This window comes from Hemitrygon akajei, chromosome 1 (genome assembly GCF_048418815.1).
Source record: "Hemitrygon akajei chromosome 1, sHemAka1.3, whole genome shotgun sequence".
NCBI lineage: Eukaryota > Metazoa > Chordata > Chondrichthyes > Myliobatiformes > Dasyatidae > Hemitrygon > Hemitrygon akajei.
Window position 1 is genome coordinate 112,321,676 of NC_133124.1, and position 25,980 is coordinate 112,347,655.

General features: G+C 39.8%; 1 protein-coding gene across 2 annotated transcripts in view; it reads right to left on the reverse strand.

Moving 5' to 3' along the window:
- Window positions 1-1,754: 1,754 nt before the first annotated feature.
- abhd5a (abhydrolase domain containing 5, lysophosphatidic acid acyltransferase a) overlaps window positions 1,755-25,980 on the reverse strand; it is a 39,785-nt gene continuing 15,559 nt past the window's right edge. For both annotated transcript variants that reach the window (XM_073050120.1, XM_073050111.1), the window contains exons 5-7: window positions 24,380-24,494; window positions 18,417-18,603; window positions 1,755-15,444 (exon numbers count right to left, since the gene is read on the reverse strand). In XM_073050120.1, coding sequence (XP_072906221.1) covers window positions 15,355-15,444; window positions 18,417-18,603; window positions 24,380-24,494 — 392 coding nt within the window. In that variant the 3' untranslated portion in view covers window positions 1,755-15,354. The remainder of the gene's footprint in view (window positions 15,445-18,416; window positions 18,604-24,379; window positions 24,495-25,980) is intronic.

The window sequence follows — 25,980 nt, forward strand, 5'->3', positions numbered from 1 at the left end:
GTCACCTTATGTACAGCCTAGTGTTTCTTTATGAGCATACAATCTATATACAACCTATCTTTTTATTTATATTTATTGTGTTTTTTTTATTATTATTACTTGTTCTTTATCTTTTGTGGGTTTTTGAGCTACATTGGATCCACAGTAACTATTATTTCATTCTCCTGACACTTGTGTACAAGAAATTAGATTAAACAAACTTGAATCTTAATTCTCCAATATTGAATCTAAGCCTAAAACATGCAACTCAGAAGTGAAAGGCTTTTTGTGGAACTAGAGGTAACATCAGTGTGTAAGTAGTAACCTATTACCCTCCTAGCGTTTGGGGCCACAGTGAAGGTCCTCCATCTCTGGGGGTGTTCAGGGCTTCCTTCGTCTTGCCAGTAGCTTCCTCTTGGTTTTCACTACTGTCAGTCACACAAGTCCTGGGTGGAGACTCAGGAATACCATCTCACTCAGATGTAGAAAGATTCTTCATTGCTGCTTCCATAACAGTTTTGTTTGATCAGTCAGGGTTGTTAGCCTTGAGCTGAACTCCCAAACCTGAAGCACTGGTGGACCACTCTTAGTCTGGCCTCTACCCTTCGACCTATTTGGCATGGTGAACCTACGAAGAGCCAAAGCACAAATCCCTGACTCCAGCCAATATACCTCTCTGGGTCATCGAGGCACGCAAGCCTCCAAACCACGACTAGGTTGTGGTCCACTCGGAGGATCAGTGTATAAGGAATTATTAAAAGAAGTGGTCAGAATACTTTGACTCCTATATGTACCAGATTAAATCCAATAGTGGAACTGAAGTTTGAGTAATTATAATAAATGCCTGTCTTCTGTTTGCTAAATTTAACAACCAATTCAAAGCTAGTTGCATAACATGTTTCCTACCAGAATGACTGAATGCAAAGTACTCTTTTCCACTGTGTAAAGTGCTCAAGAGCAGACTCAAACAATGAGTGATTGACTGCACGTCTGAAACACAACATAGCAATTTAACAATATTCCTGAACCATGCCAGTGGAGCTTCAGACCCATTGTCTGTGGGACTGGGTGGCATGAGCATAGAACGGCGTGTGATCTCTAAAGATGATCAGTTCCCCTTTTAAAAAAGCAGCCTATCACTTTGGTCAAGTGAGCATTCTGAGAGAGAGCAAAGCAATGAAACTTCCAACTCCTTGGACTGTGGGAGGAAACCAGAGCAACCAGGAAACATTCTATGGGGAGAATTAACAGACTCCTTACAAGTGGCACTGAAACTGAATTCTGAAACGGCCCAAGCTGTAATAGCCTCACACTAACCACTACACTACTGTGGCGGCCACAATTTTCTATTGCGTGTCCAGCAAATTAATCAGTTACTCAAAATTTGAGGCCTTGGCTACCTTGTTTTGAACAGGGGTAGAAGGGAGAGTAAGAAGAGTGCTGTGTTGGTGAGGCTGAAGTTGGCTGATTTGCAAATCCTCCAGTGGAACACTCAGGTGAATGAATATTGCGGAGACACTAGGAAACTACCATAGAGCAGACTATCGTCAGCTTCCTCAATCCCTGTTTATTCTATCAGCCAACTCTAAATGTGTACCTTTTACAATTTCAAACAAAATGATTCACAACCGAGGAACAGGAAGAGACTGGTGAAAGGAACAAAAATCTGTGAGTGAATTAAATGAAATAGGGTAAAAGAATAGTGGGAGCTCAAGAGTAACATTTCAACTTGATCTGGTAGAACGAGAACAAAAAGTGACGCCAAGTCCATGAGGTTTTCATTGTAAAAGCTGCAATCTTTATTGTAGGAAATCAGTTTTCCAGGAGGAATCACCCTGACATTATTGTCTCAGTAACTAACATAAATAACGAAAGTGATGAGTTCACAATTTGAACCAAAACTTTTCAACTAAGATTTAAGTGGCTCCCCATGACTCTTTAACCAGTGAACTTTTCAGAAATACATTGTAAATCTCTATCATATTGAATTCATCATTATATTAAAAGTAAATCTAAAACTGATATTATCTTTCATTTTGCAGGATACTACAATGTGTCCATGAATTATAATTTTTCTCAGAATAATATTTTTGCTACTTCCAAGTTATTGGATTCATTTTCCATAAATGGCAATGCTCTGACTCAAACACTTAGACTTGGCACAGCAAACCAAATGCTCTTTGTTGCCCTGCATTAAACAAACCTTGGAACCTGGCACCAGGTCAAATGGTAGCTTGGCTCCAGCACAGATTCAGAAACTTCCCTTTTAAAACAAAAGCTTTAATTGGACTGATAGTTTGCTGCAGGGGAGAGACAGAAGAGACAGCCATTATGCTCATTTTCAGGATCTGGGCATCACTGGCAAAATGCCATGTATTGCCTATACATACTTCCCCTCTGAAGGCAATGGTGAACTGCCTTCTTGAATCACAACAGCCCTTCTCTTGAAGGTTCTCCTGCGGTGCTAGAGAGGCACTTCCAGATTTAGACCCAGCAGACAAAAGACCAGCAATATATTTACCCAATTTGAAGCAAGCCAGCATTCTTTCTATATGTCTGCTCACCTTGTTCTTACAGATTTGGGAGGTGCTGTTGGAATAATCTGAGCAAGTAACTGCAGGTCATTTTGTAGATGGTACATACTACAGTTAATCTGCACTGGTAGTGGAGGATGGGGTGATCTATATAGTTTATGGAGTACATTCAAGTACATTCACTTAATTCTGCAATCCTGGATGGTGCCCACCATCTTGAGAGTTGTTGGCATTGCACTCATCCAGGCAAATAGTGAGTATTCCATCACGTTCTGGATTTGTGCTTGGAGACAGTTAGAATGACCTTGGGGGTAAGGAAGAGACTGCACATATCCAGCCACTCAACTTCTCTTGCACCAGCAGTGTTTATGTGGCAGATCCTACTGAGTTTCTGACACTGGTGACCTACAGGGTACTGATAATTGGCATTCAGTAATGGTAATGCTACTGAATGTCAATTTTAAATGGTCAGAGTTTCTCTGTTGGAGATGGCTGATGCTTGGCACTTTCACAGCCTGGATGTTGAACACAGGCATAGGAGGTGCATTTGTTCAGGAGCTGAAAATAGAATTGAGCATCCTGCAACATCAACAAACATCCCCACTTCTAATCTTACGATGGAAGGAAGATCATTAATAAAGCGGCTGAAGATGTTTGGGCGTCATACACTGCCCTGATGCACCATCCTGCAGTGATGTCCCAGAGCTTGGAAGATTGACCACCAACAACTACAACCTTTGCAACACACACAAAATGCTGGAGGAACTCAGCAAGTCAGGCAGCATCTATGGAAATGGATAAACAGTCTCTCTGGGTCCCTGTCTCCTTCCCTTTCTCTTCTGGTCCCCTCTCCTCTTCTATCAGATTCTGTCTTCTCAGCCCTTGACCTTTCCCATCCACCTGGCTTCACCTATCACCTTCCAGCTGGCCTCCTTCCCCTCCCCCACCATATTATTCTGGCATCTTTCCTCATCCTTCTCAGTCCTGAAGAAGGGTCTCAGCCTGAAACATCGACTGTTTATTCATTTCCATAGATGCTGCCGGACCTGCTGAGTTCCTCCAGTATTTTGTGTGTTGCAAGGGAGGGAAAACGTCTTTCAACCAGATGGAGAAATTGATATCATGTCATTAGGTTGGAGGCACCCAGACAGAATACAAGGTGTTGCACCCCCACCCCTCATCGTGGCAGAAGAGGAGGACATGCACCTACATGTCAGAACGGGAATGGGAATTAAAATGTTTGGCCACTGGGAAGCTCTGTTTTTGGCAAATGGAGTGGACATGCTCAACAAAGCAGTCCCCAATTTACAACGGGTCTTATCAATGTAGAGGAGGCTGCATCAGGAACACCAGACACAATAGACGGCCTCAGCAGATGCACAGGTGAAGTGTTGCCTCACACAGAAGGACTGTTTGGGGCCCTGACTGGAGGTGAGGGAGGAGGTGAATGGGCAGGTGTAGCACTTAGGCTGCTTGAAGGGATGAATGGACAAGGGAATCATGGAAGAAGCAATCCCTGCAGAAAGCAGAGGTAGGAGGGAGGTAAAGATGTGGTAGTATCTCTTTGGAGATGGCAGAAGTTGCAGAGGATAATGTGTTAAATGCGGACGTTCATGGGGTGGTAGGTAAGGACAAATTCCTTTGAGCCAGTCAGCCATTGGCTTTGATTTCCATTGACCTGCTTTAATGGCAACTGATCAAATGTTACCTTGAGGTCAAGGGCAGTCACTTCCATTTCACTCTAGAAGTCACCTTTTTGGTCCAAGTTTGTGTTGAGTTCTGGAGACATCTGCTCTAGTAAATGGGGCAGTGCTGATTAGGTCATTGTTGAGTAAGTGTGGCCTAAAACATTAGCACCACATTACATACATAAAGATGCTTAATCTGGTTTTAACTGTTACTTAACTGCCACATTAAGTCATCTGTTGTTCTATTCACCCACCAACTCCATTACCAAAGAACTAATTTATTTTTCCTCTCTCTCCCAGTTCTGATAAATGAAACTGAAATGTTCTCTTTCCACAGATGCTGCCCGATCTGCTACACATTTCCAACGTACAGTATTGTGTTGTTATTAATGCCTTGTGTAACTCCTGATGGTGCACAGTGTTGCACATTGTACTGCAGCTGGTACCGGTAGATGGTTAGCACAATTGTATGTTGGAGGAATAGAACACCCTCTGGCCTAGCACACCCATGACAACCTGGATACCTATCGAAACATATCCCTCTATTCTCTGCCTAATTACATGCTTCTGAAACTTTGTTATCATATCAGCTTCTGTTACCTCCCCATTCAACACATTCCAGGTACATACCCCTCTTTATAAGACTTGCCCCAGGAATCTTTTCTAACTTTTCTTCATACGCTGCCTGGTATTTGACATTTCCATTGTGGGGGGAAATGACTATTTATGCTTCTCATAATATTATATATTGGTCAGGTTACCCCTCTAACACTCAAGAGAAAACCATCCATGTTTGTCCACCCCTATAGCTAATATACACCAATCCTGATAAAATCTTGGACAAAATCTCTTTCCTCTGTACTCACTCCAAAACAGCCACACCCTGCCGATTGTACGGAACACAGAGCTGCACACACAATACTCTGTGTGGCCTAACCGAAGTTTCAGAACATTGAACAGTACAGCACAGTACAAGTCCTTTGGTCCATAATGTTGTGCTGTCATTTTAACCTACTCCAAGACAATCAATCTAACCCTTCCCTTCTACCTAGTCCTCCTTTTCTTCATCCACATGCCTGTCTAAAAGTCTCTTAAATGTCACCAACGTCTCTAACACCAACCCTGCCACCAACGTCTCTAACACCAACCCTGCACGTGCATTTCATGCACTTAATACTCTATGTAAAAACCTACCTCTAACACCCCCTCTTATCCTTTTCTCTAATCACCTTAAAAATATGTCCTCTCATATTAACCATTGAGACCTTGGAGAAAGGTGCTGGCTGTCCACTATATCATGTCCCTTACCATTGTATACACCTCTATCAAGTCTCTTCTCATCCTCCTTCATTGCAAAGGCAAAAAAAACCCTAGCTTGCTCAACCTTTCCTCATAAAACATGCTCTCTAATTCAGGCAGCATCCTGGTAAATCTCCTCTACACCCCCTCTAAAGCTTGCACATCCTTCCTATAATGAAGCAAACCAGAACTGAACACACGTGTGGTCTAGACAGAATTTTAAAGAACTACACATCACCTTGCATCTCCTGAACTCAATCCCTCAACTAATGAAGGCCAACACCTTATTAACCACCCTATCAACCTGTGCAGCAGCTTTGAAGGATCGATCGACATGGACCCCAAGAGCCACACTGCTAAGAGTTCTGTCATTAACCTTGTGTCCTGCATCAAGTTTAACCTTCCAAAGTGAATCTTTTCACACTTTTCTGGATTGAATTCCATCTGCCACTTTTCAGCCCAGCTCCCCATCCTGTCAATGTCCTGTTGTAACGTACACCAACCTTCTACATAATCCATAATTCCATCAACCTTTGTCTTCCGAAAACTTACTAATCCACACTTCCACTTCATCATCCAAGTCATTTATAAAAATCACAAAGAGCAAGGGTCCCAGAAAAGATTCCTCTGAACACCACTGGATGCCAACCTCCATCTACTACCACCCTCTGCCTTCTACAGACAAGCTCCTTTATTCCTACCAACTCCGTATCCACGCAGCCAGTTTTGCATGGATCCCACGCCTCCCGACTTTCTGAATGAGCCTGCCATGCAGAAATTTGTCAAATGCCCTACGAAAACTTTTAACCAGCTACAACTTCCCAACTTGTATACTCGCTGCCCCAACCAGTAAAGGAAGTATGCTGTATACCTTCTTTATCACCCTATCCACTTGTACTGTTACTTTCAGGGAGCTACGGACTTGCATTCCAAGATCCCTCTGTATATCAATGCTCCAAAGAATTCTGCTACTTGCTGTATAATTTCCTCTTGTATTTGATGTCACAAAATGCATTGCCCCACCCGCACTTCTCCAGATTAAATTCACTCTGTTATTTCTCCACCAAAATTTGTAACTAAGCAGCTTTATCCTGCTGTATTCTTTGACAATCTTGGTCATTATGCACACCTCCAACATTTTTGGGTCATCTGCAAGCTTACTAGTGAGGCCATCAACCATTTTCATTCTGATCAATGTATATTTGGATAACAAACCCTGCAGCCATCCTTGCAGAAAACTGCTGGTCACTGACCTCCAGTCAGGGGAAACAGCCCTTTACTACTACACTTTATTTTCTATTACCAAGCCAACTTTGAGCACAATTTATCATCGCAATGTGAATCCCATGTGACTTAATTGTCTGGGCCAGCTTACTATGAGGGGACCTTCTCAAAAGTTTTATTAAGGTTCATGTAAACAACATCTACTGCTCTATCCTCATCAATCATCTTCATCACTCCCTCAAAAAGACTCAGTCTAATTTATGTCACAAGCTTTCCCTCACACACAGCAATACTGTCTATGTATAGTAAGTCTATGCTTTTCCAAATATGAGTAGAATTTGTCCTAAGGATCTTCTCCATTTATTTCCCTACCACTGATGTTAGACTCACCCCTATAATTTCCTCATTTGTCCCTGTTGCCCTTCTTAAACAAAGGAAAAACAACACTTGTCCAATGCAAGTGTGAATGATGTATGCTGTATTAGTACCAGACATCAATAAACATCTTGTTGGTTTATATTCATTGATGCTCTACTTAAAGATGCTCTGACTGACTTAACAAATCTCACGGTTAAAACATAGTTGTAAGTGTCAATCTCTTCTCTGTCATGCACAAAATACGTCATTGGGAGTCACTAGATCTCAATTGAACAAGCAGTCTCTTTTACGCCAAACATGAATATGTTTGGAAATAACAAATTTAGATAACAATGGAAATAATAAAGGAAAAAAATCCAAATATTGGAAATCATCCAAAGCAATACACAACAAATTGCACTCAAACTACAGCATGTCAGTCAGCATCTCTACAGCGTATAAGCCCCTAGAGTTTGCTCTGCCAATCAGATTATTGCGGATCTGCACCTTAATTGCCTTTCTTTGATCCTTTTCCTTTGTATCCTTATCCAACAAAAATCGTATTGATTGCACTCTTTGCCAGAAATGTTTCTGTTTCCAGGGGAGCTGAGAGGCAGATGAGTAGTCATTATCAGTCTTTCACAGTTAAGAGTTTTTAGTCACTAGTGTGACATGTGTTGACTTCAGTAATGCAGAGCATCCTCAGATCCTGAGTCTTTATTGACATTCAAATAGGGAAAGCGAAAAGGGAAAAGCACTTATGAAATAATTTAAATTTATTTATAGAAATAAAAGAGAAAATTGTCATTAAGATGAATTTTCAGGCTGATATGTCAATTCAGATCAATAAATGCATGTGTTAAAGGTACAGAGAAACAATCTGATTTTCCCTTTGAATGGATTGCGTTCTGTATTGTTCTGATGGGACAGCGTGAAGTATTACACAGCTTCTAACCAAACGCATGGGCGCAATTGCATTGTTCAAAATTCAGCAACTAAATTCCTTACTGGAACTCAATCAGAACAAATTCAGAACTCTGCCAGTGCTGATTTGACCAATGAATTTGAATATTAATCCACAAATTCAAGTATGGAACCAATCCTCCATTCAGGATAGGTAATGCAAATTTGGGAATGGTCTGAATGCCAGACCTTTCCGACCCCATCACCTACTCCCTGATCAAACACGTGTACCAATCCCGCATCTATTGGGGAAGATGCTCCTTTCCATTTCTTTAATTTTAAGCTCCCAACTGGTCAATCTTTGGGTTTTTTTTCCCCAAGGCATGCATGTATTTGCTAGTCAGCTATCTCAACCCGTTACTTGAAACCATTACACTGGTAGCTTTACCAGGATGAGCTATCAATAATCCCTCAGATCTGGAGAGCTGCTAATGTGAAGGTATCTGACACTGACTGCCATTTCTGTTAGTCTAACTAAATGATTCCATGTGCCACTTTCCTCTATCAAATGTCATCCAGAATGATCGAGTATTCTCCCACTGTTTGCTTTTTCTCTTATCACTCTCCACATTCAGGGCCACCATGGTTGGTCTCACTTCCATTTGTCCAGGCTCTGGATCGCTCTCCCTATAGCTGCCCATATCTTTCTGAACTGGTCTCTGAATTACCTTGCAATTCTTTTAAAACAAGGATTAATAAAAATCTTGGTTGTACCTGAAAATTTTACGTTGAATTTCAAAACTGAAGCACAGATTTGCAAAGGTATGAACATATTCAACAATGCACAGGCAATCCAATAATTGTTTAAAAATTAGTACCACCTCAAAAATACAGACATTTCAAAAGGTCAGTCAACCTGGAATTTCTCATTATAACCTGACGTTCTCTTTGGCCAATTGGTTGTCAACGTTGCAATTTCTTGGGGAGATTGTCAAAGGAGGGTGAAGCACGGATATTAATAGTGGTAATGAATTTATACAGAGTATCAATCTATCACACCATCTGTAATTCTGGTTATTTCACAATATTGGATATTAGCAAGTACTATGCAGTTTAGCAGTGGGATAGCCGTGCCCCAGCCAACCAATAAACAGAGGACCCTTAAAAATAGGCTTCAGGCCACTAAAACATGATAATGCTGGAGTTTATGAAAAACTCCTTTAAAAGCTGATGTTCCCGCAATGATCTGGGCTCAGAAATCTGCACTAATCCTGCAATTATTATAAATATTTAAATAAAACTTTTTTTGTGGAACTAAAGCAATGAGGAGTTACCTTTCTCTGCTCCTTCCTTCTACCTTCTCGCTGAGTGAAGTCCAACTGTCTTAATATCCCTTCTAACACCTATCTTAAGGATCATCACTAAAATTTAAAACTAGTATGATAAGTGAATAGCTTCAGTAATTCACCATTTTAGAAATATAAGACCTCAAATCCAACTTTGGCTTTTGTTGGCCCTTTCCAGGAACATGATCAAGGCTCAACTAACTGCATCCATTGACTTGGCTTAGCAAAAGCTACAGCAAGAATAGTAATGTGGAAAACTCAAAACCTTAGCAGGGGAAAAAAAACAAGCTCTTGCTAAGCTGTTCAAGGACACATTGATAATGAATGGAAGGTTTCGTCTGTGTCTTACGTGTAAAATTAAATGAAGAAAGTTCACAAAGAATGTAGGCTGCAGTTTGGAATACTCTGAGGAAATCTTCATTAAGCATGCTTTAAGCACTCAGACAAATAGTACATATTTAAGGTGAATATCCAATGCTCCAAGACAGAGAGTAATTTGGGCCCATTGTACTAGTGCTGAATCTTTGGCAGAGCTACCAATTAATCCCTCTCTCCTGCTCTTTTCTCATTGCATTGTCAACATGTAACTGGCTGTGCAATTTCCTTTGGAAGCTCTTACTGATCTGCTTCCACTGCTCTTTCAGACAGTGGATTTCAGATCACAACTCTCAAGACACCTCTGGTTCTTTAGCCAAATAACTCAAATCTGTATAAGCCTTAGATTCCAATTCTCCTGCTGCTGTGGAAAAGAGTGAAATCTGCATGTACTGATGAAGGATTTCACAGCAAGGCTGAAAACATGTATAATCGTGTGCCAGGGAAGCGCAGTAATGGCTTATTTGGGAAGAGTTGTAAGGTTGTTTGGCAAGTATGTACAATATATTCTGAATTCAACTTGCTTGAATGATTAAAACACATACCTATATAATCTTGTTTCTGTTCAGCAACTATCTGGATTCTAAGATGGGAAATGCCCTCCCTAAACCTTTCCATTTATCTCTTTTAAAGAATTTCACTTTAAGATTTCTCTTTTTAAAGGACTATTTAAACTTTCCCATCTATCATTTTTAAAAGACATCTCTTTAAGGATTTTAATATGTGAATGTTATCACCCCCTACAAGGTGAAATTAAGCAACATAGGTGACAGTTCCCAGATGAGCTCAATGCCTTTTATGCTTACTATGACCATGAAAACATGGGGACACCTTCGCAAGTTCCCACAGCCCCCACTGACCCTGTGATTTCAGTCTCTGAGGCCAACATGAGAGCATCCTTCAGGAGGGTGAACCCACAGAAACCATCCAGTCCACATTGTGTCTGAGTACTAATGACCTGTGCTGATCAACAGGCTGGAATGTTCACTGATATCTTTAATCTCTCACTTTGGCAGTTTAAGGTACTCACTTGCTTCATGCAGGCTTCAATAATACTGGTGTGAAGAACATGATAACCTGCCTCAATAATTATCATCCAGTAGCACTTACATCCACTGTGATGAAGTGCTTTGAGAGGCTGGTTATGAAACATATCAACTCTTGCCTGAGACGTGACTCCAATTTGTCTATCATCACAGCAGGTGAACAGAAGACGCCATTTCATTGACTCTACACTCACACTTGGAGCATATGGACAGCAAAGATGCATACATCAAGATGCTCTTCATTGACCACTGTGTGACATTCAACACTATAATCTCCTCAAAACTAATCAATAAGCTTTAAGACCCAGGCCTCAATACCTCCCTGTGCAACTGGATCCTCAATTTCCTCACTTGCAGACCCCAGTCAGTTTGGACTGGCAACAACATCTTCTCCACAACCTCCCTCAGCACAGGTGTACCACAAGTCTGTTTGCTTACAACCCTGCTCTACTCACTTTATATTTATGACTCTGAGGCAAAGCACAAATCCAATGCCATACTTAAGTTTGCCAAGTAATTTAAAGTTGCTGATCCTCTCCACATCCGATTTCCCGATGAGGACTGGCCCATTGACCTCCAGCTTCCTCCTCCTGAAGTCAGTAACTATCTCCTTGGTCTTGCTGACGTTGAGTGAGATGTTATTGTTGTGGTACCACTCAACCAGATTTTCAATCTCCCTCCTAGATGCTGATGTGTCACCACTGTCATTGGCCGAATCAAAGGTGGTCCTGACAAGCAAGCTGTTAAAGGCCATCAATAAAAAGGCAATTTTCTTTATAAACTGATGTTTCTAATGCCCCTGTAAATGCAAGGTCTTACAGGCACCCTCCAAAAGCTGGGCTGTAGGTTGTTGCTGTTGTTTCCCAAGGGCTGATATTTACAGCTGCACACTAGGAAGATTGGGAATCATGTAGCAGGTCTCTGCAGGTTATGCAGTCTCACTTAAATGACCTACCTTCTCTGATGCAGCATTTGTTCACTGTAACACATTTACCATCTCATCACTACACCATTTCCATTCCCACCTCAGAAATATAGATAGCATTTTAAAAGGGAAAAAAAACCAAAATAGCTGTTAAAATATTCATTTTGCAAGTTCTTGAGAATGGATCCTGAGCACGTTAATAAAGAGTTGCAAATATTCTAGTCTGTTGAGCACGTCTTTGCAAGCTTAAAAGAAAATACGTATGTAACACTTTCCTAAGTCTACGTACACACAAGTGTACACGGAGTTAAAGATTCATTATTTTATTTGTTCATTCGCTGGATGTGGATATTAGTGGTGCTGCTGGAATTTATAACTACCCCTAAAAGGTAGCTAAGGGTCATGCACATTGGTGGGCCTGAAGACACATTTTGTTGAGACCAGGTAAGGACAGTAGATTTCCTTCCATGATGGGGATTCTAAGTACTTTCAATGAGAGAACAACAGTTTTATAGCTGCCATTACTGAGACTAGATTTTATTAATGCATATTCAGATTTATTTAAATTCCTTAGCTGTCATAGTGTGATTTGAATTCACGGCTCTAGATAAATAATCCAGTGTTCTGGCTATTAATCTAGTGATATTACCACTATGTTGCTGTTATCCTTCACTTAGTATCATGGTTGTGCACCTAGCACCTCATCTCTCATGACTTGGGTTCAAACCTCATCTCGTATTCTATCTACTTACAGAATACACATTCCTTCCATGATCACATGGTTTCCTTTGGGTGCTCCAGATTCCTTCCACATCCCCAAAGACAATTTCTGATGACTGCAATTGCCCTTTGGTGTAGTTAAGTGCCAAAAGGGGAGTTACTGGACACCTAAGATAGAATTGGTTGCAGGGAAACAGGGAAATGAGAGAGGAAGTGGGACAAATAGCAATACTTCTCTGGGAACCAGCAAATATTCAGTGGGCAACATGTAAGCATAATGTTTTGACATTTACTTTTTTATGAAACTGCATGTATAAAGCTTAGAATAATAAAAATATTTATGTAACATATATACAGATTCCATAATGTATTACTGTTCTATATAATTATCATTTAGACTTGTTCCACAGCCATTATAACCCAAAGAACTGGTTTACAATGGAAATAGGCTTGGGATCCTCTGGATATTTCCTAACCAACAGTAGTGCATTCTTGTGTCACCTATTTCAATGAATGTGACAAAGCTGTGTAACTACTTAAACCTGCTGAAGAATTAGTTTAGGACAAGTGTGTGTGCAACATTATGTCCATGAGATGAAAAATACTGCTATTTATCTTCTTCCATGTTATACTAATATGCCCTTGGTATGTTATACTGTTGTTGCATGTCTTATATGATTTAAAGTTCTGTTCTGTTTATGGATCCAATACTCTTATGTTAATAAACTGTCATTTAAAAAGGCAACAAATGAAAGTACCAATGCACAATTCTTCCTGCAACAAAGATTTCTGGACATTGGCAGCAGATAGGAGTGGAGCATTGCAGCACGGATTTAGTCAGATCTGAGGTTGGGGTCTGAAGTTCAGGTCACATCTGGGATAAGAATCCATACAAGCTGCAGAATATCCACAAGCAATGATCACACCGAGCAGTCCTGGTGCTTTGCTCACCTACTTTCCCCTACCCACTTCCTGCCCGCAGCCTACATGTGGGACTCAGAGACTTTCCTGCAATAATAACTGAACGGTAAATGCTGGACACAGTCAGTAGGTCAGGAGGCATCTGCGGGACCCAAAATAGAGATCTTTTCAAGTCCGAGAACCTTCAGTTAGAACTGGGAAGGAGCAAAGCTAAGACAACTGGGTGCGGAGGAGATAGATTGGACAAAGGGGACATCTGATTGGCTTCACTTGGTTTACCCTAGCCTCACTCAATGTTTTACCGAGCTTTCTGATGAGTAGGTTTACTGTTGGTACCAAGTAGTTTTCTGTAGGGGTCAGTGTTGGGACTGCTTCTTTTCAAGTAATATGTCAGAATTAATGGCTTTGTAGCCAAGTTTGTGGACAATACAACAATAGGTGGAGATGCAGGGAGAGCCCCTACTTTGGTAGAAGGAATAAAGACTATTTTCTAAATGGGAAGAAAATTCAGAAATGAGACGTACAAAGGGACATGGAAGTCCTTGTGCAGGATTTCCTAAAGGTCATCTTGCAGGTTGAGTCAGTGATAAAAAAGGCAAATGCAATGTTAGCATTCATTTCAAGAGAAGCAGAATATAAGAGCAAGGGTATATTACTGAGGCTTCAGTACTGAGGCATTGGTCAGACATCACTTGGGAGTATTGTGAGCAGCTAAAAACAGATGTGCTGGCATTGGAGAAGATCCAGATGAGGGTTATAAGAATGATTCCAGGAATGAAAGAGTTAACTTATGAGGTGCATTTGATGAGTTTAGAAGAATGAAGGGCAATCTCATTGAACCTATCAAATACTGAAAGGCCTACATAGAGTGGCTGTTTGCTGTAGTGGGGGAGTCTAAGACCAGATGGCACAACCTCAGAATAGAGGGACTTGTTTTTAGAACAGAGATGAGAAGGAATTTCTTTAGCCAGATGATAGTGAATCTGTGAATTTCATTGCTGAAGATGGCTGTGAAGGCCAAGGCATTGGGTATGGATGCATTGGAGGTTGATAGGTCCTTGATTAGTCAGGGCATCAAAGGTAATAGGGAAAATGGGGTTGAGAGGGAAAAGAAATCAGCCATGATGGAATGGCGGAGCTGAATGGCCTAATTCTGCTCTTATGTCTTATAATCTTAAATCTCTGGTACAGAGGACTGAATAATTTTTGAATAAAGATAGGAAAATGTAGCACTAATACAGCAATTTACCATGAATCTTAAGGTGTATGAGTATTTCACAAGTACTTTCTGGAGTGCAGCTAATATAAGAATATAAGAAAAAACATACAGTAAATGAATATAACAGAAGTGAAAAACAAGCTTCAAAAATAATCACCCAAATTATGGTTAAGTGCCAATTTCAATTAGCATTTTTCAATGGTGTTTATATTTTCCATCAAAACAAATATCTTTATAATCACTTTGAACTGAAATGATGCAAATATATTAAATAGTTATTAGTTATGATTTATCAGTAATAATATTGCACAAAATAATACTTTGTGGTAGAAGCAATCAAGAATAAAATTTGGTATAGTAATACTAAAAAGGTTCACTGATTTTTACCAAACACAGAATGTACTGCCATAGTCTTAGATTGCCAATTCCAAAGTTCCTCCTTGTATTTTACTTTTCATTCTAAACTAAAATATTTTATATTAATTTTGTTTGCATTTATTACATTTTGAATTAAAAATGTATAAGTTAATCAACAGTACTGAAGATATTCAGTGTAGCTGATGTGCAATACTGTAGATATCCGGTGCTGTTGAATTGCTAATGAGCAGTACAGAAGATTTGCTGTACTGCCTACGATACAGTAAATATCCACTGCTGCCTGATTATTGATCTACAGGACTGCAAAATTCCCAGTAGAATCTATTAATGTACAATACTGTAGATTTCTAGTACCCCCCAATTATTAGTCCATTAGGTATCCAGCGCTGCCTAAACTACATGTTACTGCAGTACCGCACATTCCCAATCCTGGCTGATCACTAATCTACAGTACTGCAGATTCTCAGTACTGTTTGATTGAAGTCTTCTGGTTGATCAGCATAAACATAGTGCCCAGCACCTCGAATGGCCTATAAATTAAAACAAAAAAAACCACTGTGTTATGTTGAACAAAGTATGTAGAATAATTAATGAAAAACAGAAAACTTCAGATGCTGGAAATCCAAATTAAAAAAAGATATTGCTGGAAACACTCAGCATTTCGGGCAACATTAATGGAAAGAGTAGCAGGTTTAACATTTCAGGGCCAATTTTCCAAAAAAAAATGCGGGAGAGTGATAGGTAGAATAAAGGAATAGCTCTAATAAAGTGTGACCAAATGACTTTCTCAGTCTGAATCAGTTTATGCTTCGTCAATCTTATGTTGTGCAGCCTTCTGGCCTACAGGTTTGATCCCTTCCCCTTTCATTCCCTCTCAGTTCCACTGACCCATCTGTCTGCAAACTCCTACAGTACTACAGACTAAATCAGCACAAGCCTGAGTGGGAACAACACCTCATCCTCCACTTGGTCACTTTGTAGCCATCTAGACTAAATATTGAATACTCCCACTTTGGGTAACCCGCTCTTTCTTTCTGTCTGCATCTGAACTGGCATTTCTACCTGTCATCCATCTGTTTCTCTCTTTCAGTTAGTTAGTCCAGCCTGCTGACATGTCCCATGGATCAGCAATTAACAATACATAACACTGAAACTGAAACTTTTTGATTCTGTTACCTTGTCTCAACCTATTAGAGGTATTCCCTGTGTTCTACCCCATCCTTCCCCAATGTTCTCTGTTTCTGAAATCTGACTTGCTTTCACTCTTTCCCAGTCTTGATGAAAGGTCTCAGTACTGAAATGTTAAATCTGTTCCTCTATCAATATTCTCTGACCTGCTCAGTGCTTCCATAACCTTTTTTTTGATGTAGAACAATTTAAGATTTTATTTAATATAACTTTACATTAGAAATATATGTATAAAGCATTTTTTAAAAATTTGATATAATAAGGAGAGATATAGAGAGATTCTTGCCTTAGATTATTTGATGTTTATTTCTTAGAATTCACAAGTAAATTTCAAGGTTCCAAAGCTTTGTAAATGTTTATTATTTTTCTTTTCGAGAGATTGGGATATTGATAATATCATGTATCAGACAATACAGATAAAGCATCAAAAAAGCTTCATTTAAAATTGGGACTTCAGGGAGTATTCCTATTCTTCAAAAAGTGCCATGTGATGTTTTATGATAACTTCAGAGTATAGATGGGATTTCGACTAACTGTGTCATCCCTAAGACTCCAGTATAGCATTGTTTGAATTCTGCATTACACTGGAATGTAATTCACCATATGTTAGGTAAATCTGTAGGGTTGGATGACCTTAAAGTGATTTAAAGTATATTAGTTTAGTTCTTGAAGTTGTAATGTACTTAAGAAGTAATTTAGAAGAAGTTACTCTGAGAGTATATTGAGATAAAAACCAGCTTGTGGTTTAAACCAGTCCATCCGTGGTTCAACCCTTGTCCCATTTTTTCTTATCTAGAGTTAAGAGAAAAACCCTCCATTCTTCTCTTTCACATATACTTGTCCAGTCACTGCTTAAATATATCTATCGTAATCATTTCATTTACTTCCTTAGGTAGCTAGTTTCACATTTTCACCAGCTGTATATCTTTGTGACCATCTTACATTGATAAACTTTAAAAGTGTTTTTCCCCCCACAAATAAAATAGTTTCCCTTCAGCTATTCCATTAAATGCTGCCATAATTTGAAAGATCAGCTTTGTATTCCTCTAAAACAAGGTCTGATGTGACACTTGGTCACTTTAGAGGCTACAATTGTATTTATTAAGAGCAAAGGAAGAAATGTCAAAAATATGCCAATTTAGGATACCCAGGAGTCATCTGAAATACAAAAGCTGAAAGGAACTACAATAAGAAAGAATCAACATATAACAGTACCTCAAATACAAATACTTCAGCTTAGATACAGATTTTCTCAGAATATTGATCTTGTATACATTATCAGTTATCAATCATACATTAATAGCATATTGAAGATACTGATAGTTTATTTTATTAATTATATATTAAATATCAATAATATATCTCAATGATGTGTCCCTGAAATTTGTGTATTTAGTAACACTTTGGAGAGTTAAAGCACAATTACTAAGAAATTACTACAAAAGTCTCTAAACAATGTACTTTAGAATTGGCATATGGCTCTAACAGTTGAACTAAAACACTCAGATAACCAAGGTCAGCTCCCCTGACAGCGTGGCTTGAGGAAGCAATGAGATAACCATAAGAATATTCCCAAGGAAGATTATATGTAACGAAAACTAACATCCATGGTGATAAGACTGTAATGAGCTGCTCCTTTTCTAATAACATTAAGACAGAAAAAGGAAGCGAGAGACAATTAACTGAACTCTGAAGGCTGATTTAACCCTTTGAACTTGCGCCTACCCAAATGAATGAAAGTTAAAAACACCAGGAAGAATCATCACTTCAGAAGACTGATCACTCAGACTGGACAAAGCACCTTATTTTATTGAAGTAATTATATTGTAAATTCTTGGCTTCTTCACACTCAATAAGAGTAGATGGTGCAGAGAGTTAGAAAGTGATGAAGTGAGGTCGCAAAAAATCATGAAGCATCTAGCAAATTGCACATCAGCCAATAGGTTTGCCCATCAAAGTCAGGAATCAGCAAGAGTGAAACTTTAAAAAATCTTTAAAAATTCAAATACTTACTGCTTGTATGCAAAAATGAATAAGCAGAGAAAATGAAGTATGTGAATGAAGTATGTCTATGTGAATGTAATGTTAAGGGTGGAAATAGGTGAACAGGTCTATCTCTGCACTAAAACAGGCAAGTTGTATACTGATTATACATACATTATGTACGAGATTGTTTCTTCATGACAATTTTACAAGACTCATCCTTGATACAGTGCCCAACAACCCAAGTTTCCGCAGTTCCCATTTATTGTCCAATTTCTGGTAGGCTTTATATCAAGAACCTGATTAAAAATGGATGGTCTCGTTTACTTACTACTACATTCACTGAGGATTTTGGTCTTAGTGCCTTTATCTGTTTCCTGGAGATACTATCTATGCAGGAACGCGCTCCATGAATCACTGTAATGGAGATGTCCTCTTGAATCTGATTAATCCTCAAAAGCATAGGCTGTTTAGCCCAACCAAAAGGAACGGTCATATTCTTGAAAGCCGTTTCACCACTAGAAACACAGGGGAGGAAAAGGTTTTAAGGTATTTCTACAATTTTATTTCCATTCCTTCTTTTAATACGATTCAGCTGGAGAAAGCTGCAAAGTTGACAACACTTTATTGTTGTCAGCACGTAACTGCCCAGCGATGTGAATAAGATTTTAAACTGTAAAGATTTACCCATCTTCTGAGGTAAAACAAATTAATGCAGCGAAAGCCATAAAATTTCAATCATCAAATAGCTGAAGAAAGCAAATCAAAGTTAATGAGTTTCTTGTCTCTGGAATTCAATTCTACAATTTTTTACTTTAAGCCTTCTTTTTACCTGAGATCGAAGTAAATATAGCCCCAGGCTATTCTGTAGCAGTTAACCCAATCTGTGTATCAACCAGGACTTTACCAGAACTAGAGGGTGTGACTGACAGGGAGACAATGGTCAGGTTAGGTCTTTATTCCTTTGAATATCAGAGAATAAGGGGCAACCTTACAGAAGCGTTTAACAGTATAAGCATAGTTAACATGCAAGGTAACAGTCTTTTTCTCAGGGTAGGAGAGTCCAAAACCAAGGGCAGGGATTTAGGGCGAGTGGGGAAATAATTTAACAGGGTGGTGAATACATGGAATAAATTGCAAGCAGAAGTGGTTAAAGCAAGTACAATAGCACCATTTAAAAAACATGGATGGGCACATGGAAGGACAGGGCCTAGAGGGATATGGGCTAAAACACAGGAAATTGGGAATAGCTGGGTGGGCTCCATGGTTGCTTCAGACAGACTGGGTCATGGGGCCTGCTCTATAACCGTGTTGTCCAAAACACCAGCCTCCCCCACATTCATACATATCATCATCAGTTTTGAATACAATCATTCCAGCAGGATGCTGTCGTTGCTAATACCTTGAAATGGGTTGCCCCTATCCCCACTGGAGCCTGAGGAGGGCTCCCATATTCCAAATGGAGCTTAGGGAAAGTCTAACACGAGAAAATCTGCAGATGCTGGAAATTCAAGCAACACACACAAAATGCTGGTGGAACGCAGCAGGCCAGACAGCATCTATAGGGAGAAGCGCTGTCGACGTTTCGGGCCGAGACCCTTTGTCAGAGCTAACTGAAAGGAAAGATAGTAAGAGATTTGAAAGTAAGGAAACTTTCAAATCTCTTACTATCTTTCCTTTCAGTTCTCAGCCCGAAACGTTGACAGTGCTTCTCCCTATAGATGCTGCCTGGCCTGCTGCGTTCCACCAGCAGTTTGTGTGTGTTGTTAGGGAAAGTCTTGTTACTTTCACGGCTGGACCATGATAAATTACAGTACTTAGCTATGGAATTACTTTCAGTTTAAAAAATAGAGTCACAGTACCAAGAATAGGGACTCAATTAGGCCATTTGGCCCATTGAGTCTGCTCCACCATTCCATCATGGTTGATTTACTATCCCTCTCAAACCCATTCTCCTGCCTTTTTCCTGCAATCTTTTACACTCTTACTAATCAAGAACCTATCTACCACCACTTTAAATATATCTAATGACTCTCCCTCCACAACCATCTGTGGCAATGAATTCCACAGATTCACCACCTTCTGACTAAAGAAATTCCTGCTTATTTCTTTTCTAAAGATATGTCTTTCTATTGAGAGTGTGCTGTCTGGTCCTAGACTTACCCACTACAGGAAACACCCTCTCTATGTTCACTCTATTGAGGCCTTTCAGTATTCAATAGGTTTCAATGAAATTCTCTTCTCATTCTGTTAAATTCCAGTGAGTACAGGCCCACAGCCATCAAATGCTCCTGATTCCTAGGATCATTTTTTGCTCTATGAAGCCGGCATTACATTTTTGCTTTTATATTCATTCTAGTCCTTTCAAAGGTGAATACCAATATTCTATTTGCTTTCTTTACCACAGACTCACTGACTGCAAATTAACCTTTAAGGAATCCTGCACAAGGACTTCCAAATTCCTTTGCACCTCTCATTTCTGAATTGATCCCCATTTAGAAAATAGTCTATGCCTTTATTCCTTCTACCAAAGTTCATGACCATACACGTCCTACACAATATACCATCAACTACGTTTTTGCTCATTCTGTTGAGGAAGCAGCAGTTGGCCACAAAGTCATCCAAATCACTGATAAAAATATGTGAAAAGATGCAGTCCCACCATCCTTCTGGTAAGGTGACAGTGTGTGCAAACCCAGCAGCCTCTCGGGGGCCAACTGAATGTGCTTTTTCCTATGTAAATGTAACTCCCTGGTTAAGATATTTACTGCTATACTGTAGGTATTTGATTTTAGCTGTTCTGTAAGAGCAGTCTGTTCTAATTTTAGCATGTTTGGGTTTGAGCTAAAGGGGCTATGTTGTTCAACTTAGGAATGTTGTGTCAGCCAATCAGGATGGTGGAATTGGGAGAAGGTTCTAGACAACATTGGGCAGAGAGGTTTCTGTGACGGACACTGGTGTGGGTCAAGGGCTTTTTGGTGAGAGCTGCGAAAAGACTGAAGGGATGATGGTTGAGGATGCCGTCCCTGTTGCACAAAGTGCTTTGTGGAAATGAATAGCTTCAAGAAGGAAGGACCAATACTCCCATGGGGGACCTGTTCGTTTGTGATGAATTTCGAGCATCTTTCAGAAGGAGTTGTGTACTTTCACACAGATACTGGGTCCAGCACACAAATTAAAGACAACTTCAAGATGAGCTCCAACTTGTGTGCACATTTGGACTGGGTTAACTGTAATGGGCCTTTTTTATCTTTTTCTTTTCTTTTCACTAGTAACTGTTTGATAAAGCTGAAATTTGTAAATATACTTGCTTTATAATTGTATGCAGTGTACAATCTGTTACTTCTTGCCAACGGGTAATTGCAAGTGGGCAGCATTTACACAGTATTCACTCAGATTGGGGTGCGGGTGTTTGAAACATCCTGGCTCTCCCGGTCTGGTGGGACCCAAGTCATATCGACTCTAGACATACGGAGATCGAGAAAGGTGGCTTTCTCACCGCTGAGTCCATTGGCTTGTTAGCGAGGGGCTAACCAGCCATGTTTCCAGTGATGCTTAGTAAAAGGGGGCTTCATAAAATTTGTTTTTGGAGCCAGCCGAGGTGCCAAGGTGTCGAAGAAACCTGTTGGGATATTGGAGGAGCCGGTTTGGGTTCGGAGAAGCTGACCTGGCTGCAGACGATGTTGCTGCTGCCAACTACTCAGAAGCGTCAAAGTTGGTGCAGTATAACTGTGGGAGGTTGTCTCGGGCATTTCACTTGCGATCGAAAGACCCTGTTCGACAGTGATAATGTAAGTTGTCGCAGGCCTATTACCCTTATCTTGTGGAGGGACAGTCGACATGGGAGTTGTGTAGCCTCAAATGTAGGGAGAACTAAGCCTCAAACCTCAGGCTGGATTGCATGCATCTGTACACTGCCGGGAGACTGTACTATTGATTGCTGGATATTGTCACTCAGGGTCTTGGGACTATATACGTTCTTTTAAGTGAATATGCTTCTTTGTTCAATATTTTGAATTATGTTACTCACTATTTTTGAATACTTGCTTGCTATTTTGAATTTTATTTGCACCTTGGACCAAGTGGAATGCGGTCTGGTTCAGCTATATCTATATATGGTTTGAATGATAATTAATTTGATTTGATTTGAACCCTTGCAGAACACCACTGGTCACCAGCAGCCAACCAGAGAAGGCCCTCTTTATTCCCACTCTTTGCCTCCTGCTAGTCAGCCAATATTCTATTCATGCTAGTATCTTTCTGTAATATCATGGGAAATTCAAGTAAACAACATCTACTAACTCTCCTTTGTCTATCTTGTTATTTAAAGAATTCCTTGATAATAAAGTATTATGCAACTTCTTTGATGTCTTTTATGCTGTCCTTTGCATTATCCCTGGTTCTGCACTATGGGAATTCTTTCTTCTATTACCTAGTACAATCAAGAACCACCTATAATTCTATTCAGTTATAATACCAACAATTTTAAGAATTTTTGAATTCCATCTGAAAATCATGAATGGAGCTTCACCAAACTATAAGCATATTTTTGGGATTTCTTTAAGACATTATGATGCAAGTGTGCTTTTCATGACTATTAATATTGGTTGCTAATTTTGTAACACTTCATCACTGCACTTCATAAAGTGTATCACTGACCAGGAAGTGTCTGAGACCTCCAGATGTCGTTGAAAGCATGACACATGATCTGACTCATTTCTTGTATATTTTCTATATTTGATTAAGGATATATGAGTCAATATAACTCCTGAAAATGTCCTGCCTTTTCCTTTTTAATATTATTTAAATTAAGAAAAACACAGTAAGCTAGTTACTAAACCACATATTAAAAATATTTATGATTTTTAGGCTTATTTGAGCTTCTGTCAAGATTCAAAGTTTTCCCAACATGATTATATTTTAGTTATTTGTTTTGGAGGAAAACAAGTATGTATTTTCCATTAAAAAAAGGATCTTGTATGAGCATAACAATGATCATACAAGTTGTAGACTCATTTCAAAGATTTCATGACATTTTGGTTCACAGGTAAAAGTGTGAAGATCTATTAACCATTTTAAAACACAAAAATAAACTAGGACATTTTAAATAAGAATAGTAGTTTAACACACTTCTGTATTTTGGGCTAAGTATTTTATAAATTGGTTGGCAAAAGTAGCTTATTCTTGTGTCTAAATTCAACATAATTGCCCCATTTGAAGTTTTCAAACTGGGAATTGTTCAGCTCAAATAAAGTGCTGTTTTAGGTGTAGTTACCCAATACTATTTCCATGGGTTGAAATCCGGAGAGATGTGACATATATTGGTTACTTGGGTATTCTAATTAAAACAATAGCAAATTTTGAAATAAGTTAACAAATGACAAGATCACTGAGGTAAACGACATATCAGCCATAAATAAATTTGGTTGCAGATGGAGAAAACAAATAGAATGTTATAGTTGATGTTAGATTATTTAAATGGATCGTTAAATCACATATTTTATGAATTTTCAGCAATCTGATCTTCCTGATCATTATAAAAACAGTGATCAATGGAATGTCTATTTAGTGTGAAAATAGGTAAGAGGAGCGACAATGATCAAAGATACGTTCTTAATCCTAAACTATTCTCAGGCTGATATAGGTATTTCCTGATTATAGATGAGAAATTCGTGACATTTTATCACTTTAGACACAAATAGAACATAGAAGAGTACAGCACATTACAGGCCCTTCGGCCCACAATGTTGTGCCGACCTTCAAATCCTGCCTCCCATATAAACCCCCACCTTAAATTCCTCCATATACCTATCTAGTAGTCTCTTAAACTTCACTAGTGTTTCTGCCACCACCATTGACTCAGGTAGTGCATTCCACGCACCATCCACTCTCTGAGTGAGAAACCTTCCTCTAACATCCCCCTTGAACTTCCCTCCCCTTACCTTAAAGCCATGTCCTCTTGTACTGAGCAGTGGTGCCCTGGGGAAGAGGCGCTGGCTGTCCACGCTGTCTATTCCTCTTAATATCTTGTACACCTCTATCATGTCTCCTCTCATCCTCCTTCTCTTCAAAGAGTAAAGCCCTAGCTCCCTTAATCTCTGATCATAATCCATACTCTCTAATCTGGGAAGAATCAGAACTAAATGCCTTATTTACTGAAATGACTAATCACTTTTATCAGAAGTGCAATTGCTATCATTTACAGTTAAGACTTATGCGAAGTGAGCAACCCCCATCAAAGCTGAAGATTAATAATATACTCAGTCACAATGAAAAGTTGATTTCAGTGCTTACCTAGGAGTCTGTGCGTTACAGTGATAAATGTACTCTGTGACAGTATTTTCACCTTCACATACAGAAGCGAACTTTTGTTTGAAGTCAGGCCTTAATCGCTGAACTAGAAATGGACCTACGGTAAAAATAATCTTATCACTGAAAAATGTTGCATTCCAACAATCAAGTTTCTATATATTGCCACATGAAATTAACTTATTTGTTAATGTCTAATTTTGCATTTACTAAGATTTTACAGTATCTAAAATTATAGGTGTACATTTGTACAGCACCTTTCATGTCCTTAGGATGGCTCAGAGTGGTTTTTGTCAGCTCTGCTCCCACTGACACCTCCTGGCTTGCACATGCAGGCACCTCCCATTCAGTGTCCAGCATATAGGATTCACCTGTCATTCATTCATTCCAGACTCACGTGCAGCCTATTTAACCCGTTCTCATCCACAGTCCCTGTTCATCCATCAAACCAGCCAGCTGCTCCTAGCTTTCACTCTCCCTGCCTGAAGTTTAATTTGTTGCTCAATGTCTTCAGTTTCTGTTCTCTTGTTTTGAGGCCCCTTTTGACATGATCTTTTGGCAGTCTATTATTAAAGGTATTGTTCATTACTGAATCATCTTTTGGGTCACCTTTCCTGATAGGGTGAGTGAACAAACAATTGACCCAGTATAGTATGCTCACTTGAAAGAAGCTGTCTGCCAACGTGAGCACACAATCCAGTCTACTTTTCTCCAACACTCCACCTCAATGCAGCAACTCTGCGGCAGAGCAACCTCCTCCCCCGAACCCCAGATTCCCATGTCCAAACACTCTGACAGACTCCCAACCTGTTGCTGCAACTTCCTGTCTCAGTGCATCTTACACTTCAAGCTTCAGATGGGCCAAGATTGCCTTCCTCATCTCTCTCTTGACTGGGCAAGCTTTGCCCTGGACCACTACTAACTAGAGCAATAAAGCTACCATATGCAACAAAAATGAGGATTTCACCACAGAGATGCACCGGGTTTTTGACCGTACGGGAAGAGAAAGGCAGTCAGCAGATTGGATACTTTGCCGAGGCCAAGGCTCACGCTCTGTGCTTGATTACAGGACCCTTGCAGCAGAGTGCAGCTGGAATGCAGAAGCACTGCTGGCCCATTACCATCACAATCTCTCAGAATGTTTGAAAGACAAGCCATCTACCCGGGAAATGCCCACTGACCTCATCACTCTGGCTCTCTGGATGACAAGCGTCTTACCCTCCAGATCATCACCAACATCTCCAAAACACAGGCAGTTAGGAAGAGCTTCCTTAAACCTCCAAGAATGTGAGCATTGGTGGAGAAACAACATGTCTGCCTACCATGGAGCAGCCGATGTATCAAAATACCCGCTGCATTTGGGAAAACAGCACCTCCAAGTAGAGACGAGGGGCCTCCAATCTAGAAAGCTCTCCTTGGCCCCTCATTCCAGCACAACAGCCTGTCTCACTCTCTCTGTCCTCCCCCACACTCTGTCAGCTCTACACGCACAAGAGACTCTGGTGGATTCCAGCACAGTAGACAACTTTCTGGATCAGATTCTGTGTGTGCAGGCTGGACTCCCTACCGAACCTGTCTCTCACCTC